At 42.4% G+C, this 6,000-nt stretch overlaps 1 protein-coding gene across 1 annotated transcript in view; it reads right to left on the minus strand.

Annotated features, from left to right (window-relative positions):
- The window catches only part of si:ch1073-280e3.1 (complement C2), a 32,481-nt gene extending 29,687 nt beyond the window's left edge, over positions 1-2,794 (minus strand). Inside the window, exons 1-2 of the mRNA XM_034167888.1 lie at positions 2,660-2,794; positions 2,428-2,534 (exon numbers count right to left, since the gene is read on the minus strand). Of these exons, the coding sequence (XP_034023779.1) occupies positions 2,428-2,534; positions 2,660-2,702 (150 nt within the window). The 5' untranslated portion in view covers positions 2,703-2,794. The remainder of the gene's footprint in view (positions 1-2,427; positions 2,535-2,659) is intronic.
- Positions 2,795-6,000: the final 3,206 nt, after the last annotated feature.

Below are 6,000 nucleotides of genomic sequence, written 5' to 3' on the forward strand. Positions count from 1 at the left end.
CACCACTAAAATTTAATCACTTGTTCCTCTTGTCATTTCCAACCACTCCACAAAATTTCATCAAAATCCGTTCAAAACGTTTTGAGTTATCCTGCTGACAGACAGATAAACAAACAAACGCGACCGAAAACATAACCTCCTTGGCAGAGGTAATAATGCCAAATATTAGTCCCTCATCTAATAAATTCATTGTGCTCCCCAGCCCTGTATAGTTTGTCATGAGGAATTTCCTCTTTGCAGTGGCAGTTTTCTTCTGGATCTAGCTCCATAACATTTGAAGCTACATCAAATCTGATGACACCTTACTGAATCAGTACAGATTCAGCTACAATTTGGTGTTAGTTGTGCATCTCTAGCTTCATTTGTCACCTCACACTGACACATTTTATATTTTTCTTCCCTATATTTTTGCATATTCTGGATCACCAGATCCGGAATCTAGATCCGATCATCACCAAACTTTGTTGTTTGATAGAACATTTGACTATGTTACACCCTAATTTTTTTCAAGCCTTTCTGCCTTGTTTTTGTGGAGTTACAAGTGGAAACTAGAATGTCAAAATTCCCCCTATCCCGCAATGGTGAAGAATCCTTTAAAAAATTCCTGGATCCGGATCGTGAACTGGATCACCACTAAAATTTAATCACTTGTTCCTCTTGTCATTTCCAACCACTCCACAAAATTTCATCGAAATCCGTTCAAAACTTTTTGAGTTATCCTGCTGACAAACAGACAGACAAACAAACGTGACTGAAAACATAACCTCCTTGGCGGAGGTAATGATTTGAAAATCCTCTTCAACCTATATTCAATTGAATACACCACAAAGAGAAGATATTTAATGTTGAAACTGATAAACTTTATTGTTTTTGTGCAAATATTTGCTCATTTTGAAATGAATGCCTGGAACACGTTTCAAAAAAGCTGAGACAGTGGTATGTTTATCACTGTGTTACATCACCTTTCCTTCTAACAACACTCAATAAGCATTTGGGAACTGAGGACACTAATTGTTGAAGCTTTGTAGGTGGAATTCTTTCCCGTTCTTGCTTGACGTATGACTTCAGTTGTCCAAAAATCCGGGGGCCTCCATTGTCGTATTTTATGCTTCATAATGCGCCACACATTTTCAATGGGCGACAGGTCTGGACTGCAGGCAGGCCAGTCTAGTAGCTGCACTCTTTTACTACGAAGCCACGCTGTTGTAACACGTGCCGAATGTGGCTTGGCATTGTCATGCTGAAATAAGCAGGGACGTCCCTGAAAAAGACGTTGCTTGGATGGCAGCATGTGTTGCTCCAAACATGGATGTACCTTTCAGCATTGATGGTGCCATCACAGATGTGTTAGTGCCCATGCCATGGGCACTAACACACCCCCATACCATCACAGATGCTGGCTTTTGAACTTTGCGCTGGTAACAATTTGGGTGGTCTTTTTCTTCTTTTGTCCAGACACGACGTCCATGATTTCCAAAAACAATCTGAAATGTGGACTCATCAGACCACAGCACACTTTTCCACTTTGTGTCTGTCCATTTCAAATGAACTTGGGCCCAGAGAAAGCGGCGGTGTTTCTGGATCTTGTTGATGTATGGCTTTTGCTTTGCATGGTAGAGTTTTAACTTGCACTTGTAGATGTAGCAACAAACTGTGTTAACTGACAATGGCTTTCTGAAGTGTTCCTGAGCCCACACAGTAAGATCCTTTACACAATGATGTTGGTTTTTAATGCAGTGCCGCCTGAGGGATCGAAGGTCACGGGCATTCAGTGTTGGTTTTCAGCCTTGCCGCTTGCGTGTAGAAAGTTCTCCAGATTCTCTGAATCTTCTGATTATATTATGGACTGTAGATGATGGAATCCCTAAATTGAGAACATTGAGAAACATTGTTCTTAAACTGTTGGACTATTTTTTTCATGCAGTTGTTCACAAAGTGGTGATCCTCGCCACATCTTTGCTTGTGAATGGCTGAGCCTTTTGGGGATGCTCCTTTTATACCCAATCATGACACAATTAAGTGTTCTTTGAGCATTCATCAACTTTCCCAGTCTTTTGTTGCCCCTGTCCCAACTTTTTTGAAATGTGTTGCAGGCATCCATTTAAAAATGAGCAATTGTTTGCACAAAAACAATAAAGTCTATCAGTTTGAACATTAAATATCTTGTCTTTGTGGTGTATTCAATTGAATAAAGGTTGAAGAGGATTTTCAAATCATTGTATTCTGTTTTTATTTACATTTTACACAACGTCCCAACTTCATTGTAATTGGGGTTGTACACAGATGCACAGATGCTTATGAATGCTATGTTCAATCTTTCTGTTAATAGAAGCCAATAAATCCTACACACTTTAGCTTTGGCTTCAATATGAAAACATTTGACCAAAATGCAGCCAAATTCTCCATCAGGCCCCCTTTCATGCGCACCTGTGAATAGGTCACATGTCCACCTCTTATGTTCTCTGTGGTCGAGCAGTTCACAGCCTGGAGGTCATCATGTATTTCACCTTCATAATCCTCCTCCTGCAGGGAAACTTGAGGACAGGAAATGTTTGTGAGAAACATGTAGGATAACACAGCCAAATGACAACCATCGACATAAAATTAAGACAATAATAGACTCCAGAGGAAATAGATAATTTAGAATCGACATGCTCACCATCCCGAACCAAGAGAAAGAGAAGAATCCACAGCACGGACATGACACGAGTCTGTATCAGCTGTATTTGGTGACAGGATCTGCAGCCACAGTGTCTGTATAGAGCAGCGACTGAATGTTTTATTTGACATCTGATTACCCATTAACACAGCAACTCCAGAATAAAAGAGAAGGAAGGATTGAGCAATTTAGTAGGGAACTGATTACTTTCATTTCTACTGACTAAAGTTTGATCTAGTGTTGTCTTTTTAGTATTTTCTTGGTGATATATTTGCATGACTGACGGATTATTCCTCTATTTGATTTATTTATTACCTCCGCCAAGGAGGTTATGTTTTCGGTTGCGTTTGTTTGTTTGTTTGTCTGTCAGCAGGATAACTCAAAAAAGTTTGAACGGATTTTGATGAAATTTTGTGGAGTGGTCGGAAAGGACAAGAGGAACAAGTGATTCAATTTTAGTGGTGATCCGAATCACGATCCGGATCCCGATGCTAACGCGTTAGCATGTCTATGGCATTTTCAATGTTAAAAGTTAGCATTAAGCAGTTGCAGCTGTCATCACGTTCGGGTGCATTTGTTTTCAAATTGTAATATTTCTTAAATTTATTTTTGTTTATACATGAATAATCTAATGATTATTATATACAATTTTAGAGAAAGAGACAAAAAGAAATAGGTCACTGTGCCAAGGAGGGAATCTCTTTAGGGTCAGTGACCCTATGGCCTTGTTTAGAGAAGTGTTTCATAAATGTTAAAAAAAAAATCATATATTTGCAGTTTAGTTGAATAATAAATTGAATTTTGTCTATTTGTTTTTGTCTATAAGCACATGCAATATCAATATCAGTGCTCAGATGACAGTAGCTTCTGGGAAAGGTGCAAGTAGCAACAAACTGTGATGCCAAGCGCTAAGGATACATGCTATCCAGTCACAGCAGATGAAACTTTTTTACTACTGAGCAAACATCATTGTTAGACTTTTTTAGGTTCAGTGATTCCACGGGGTGTAAATGTTATGGCGTCAGTGACCCCATGGCCTTCGGGGAGGTTTGCACTCTCTGAGTGCTTCTAGTTTAGTTATTTTGTTCATAAGGATTTAATTTTGTATTGTAAATTTACTTGTCACTTGTTGACAATTTTTGCCTATGTTGTTGGGACACATGGATGTCGGCCTCTACAATCATCACTGTATTTGAAGGAAAAGTATTTGGAGTGCTCATAATTCAAAGATAAGTGGAGCCGCTGTTTCATCAAATTACAAATAACATATAATCCCCCTTCTTTTCTTTTCTTTTTTCTTTTTTTTGGTCAAGAATATTTGGATCAACTCCAGCATTTAATTACATGTCAGATCTGAGGCAACTAAATTCCATTAAAATGTGTATGTAACATTTGAATTTAAGGGACATCATTCACTCATTCATCTTCGACTGCTTACTCCAAGTAAGGGCTAACGGGGGGCTGGAGCCTATCCCAGCAGTCACAGCGCATGAGGCGGGGTACACCCTGGACAGGACGCCCATCTGTCGCAGGGCCACATGAAGACAAACACATTCACACCTGCACGCACACCTATGGACAATTTAAAGTTCCCAATCCACCTGACCTTTATGTGTTTGGATGTGGGAGGAAGCCGAAGTACCCAGAGGGAACCCACGCAAACACGATGAGAACATGCAAACTCCACACAGAAAGGTCCCAGGTGGGAATCAATCCCATTACTTCGTTACTGTGAGGCAACAGTGCTAACCACTGAGCCACTGTGCTGCCAGTTTAAGGGACATGTTGCATGTTATTTAACATGCCGTTTAACAACACAACATCAAAGTATTTGTGATTCTAAGTCTATCCGCGCACAACTGATCATGATTAGTGGTCGCTGATGCACGTTATTGCTAATTAAACCTCTCTCTCGGCCAGTCAGCAGGTGCATTTCTGGACAAGGTTTCACTTGGTGACGTCAGTCTGAGTGAATGCAGAAACAGCACAATAGCAAACAGACAGGGTGAAACGAACACGGCAGCATCTACTGACCAATCATATGAAAGTGATGTCTCAGCATTTTTTCAGGTCAGGGGACCTGTGAGCGGACGCTTGGGAAAAGTGTGGAATACGTTATTTTCAGGATCTTCAGGACTTCCTGTAGCTCACAGATGTGCAGGAGCATCACGTGCACCACCTGAGAGGAGACAGACACTTCTCTCTCAACTCTTAATTTTTGATAGCGTCTGTGGATTTAGGATCCAGATGTGTGCTGTTTGGATCTGAAACTCCGCCACGACGCTGTTTTTACAGGCTGCCTCCACATCCATGTATGTGTTACATTATATTAACAAAGACTCAAAAGCACATGGTACTTTGGATCAGATGTATTTGGTTTGATGCTGTGACCTTTGTTTTGGCTTTAAAAAAATTTTAATATTTCCTCTGCATGCTTATTTAAACAGAGGGGTTTAAGTGGTGGTCCCTCTGTTTAAGAAGGGGGACTGGAGGGTGTGTTCCAACTATAGGGGGATCACACTCCTCAGCCTCCCCGGTAAGGTCTATTCCAGAGTACTGGAGAGGAGAATTCGACCGATGGTCGAACCTCGGATTCAGGAGGAGCAGTGTGGTTTTCGTCCTGGTCGCGTCACACTGGACCAGCTCTACACGTTCCATCGGGTGTTTGAGGTTTCATGGGAGTTCGCCCAACCAGTCCACATGTGTTTTGTGGATCTGGAGAAGGCGTTTGACTGTGTCCCTTGGGGCACCCTGTGGGGGGTGCTCCGGGAGTACAGGGTCCGGGGTCCTTTGCTAAGGGCTATCCAGTCCCTGTACGACCGCAGCAGGAGCTTGGTTCGCATTGCCGGTAGTAAGTCAAACCTGTTTCCAGTGCATGTTGGCCTCCGCCAGGGCTGCCCTTTGTCACCGGTTCTGTTCATTATTTTTATGGACAGAATTTCTAGGTGCAGCCAGGGTGTAGAGGGGGTCTGGTTTGGGAACCACAGAATCTCGTCTCTGCTGTTTGCGGACGATGTGGTCTGTTGGCTTCGTCAAATCAGGACCTTCAGCGTGCACTGGGGCAGTTAGCAGCCGAGTGTGAAGCGTCCAGGATGAGAATCAGCACCTCCAAATCCGAGGCCATGGTTCTCGACCGGAAAAAAGGTGCTTTGCCCTCTTCAGGTCGGTGGAGTGTCCTTGCCTCAAGTGGAGGAGTTTAAGTATCTCGGGGTCTTGTTCACGAGTGATTGACGGATGGAGCGTGAGATCGATAGACGGATCGGTGCAGCATCTGCAGTGATGCGGTCGCTGTACTGGACCGTCGTGGTGAAGAGAGAGCTGAGTAGGGGGGCAAAACTCTC

Source organism: Thalassophryne amazonica, chromosome 4 (genome assembly GCF_902500255.1).
Source record: "Thalassophryne amazonica chromosome 4, fThaAma1.1, whole genome shotgun sequence".
NCBI classification, from domain to species: domain Eukaryota; kingdom Metazoa; phylum Chordata; class Actinopteri; order Batrachoidiformes; family Batrachoididae; genus Thalassophryne; species Thalassophryne amazonica.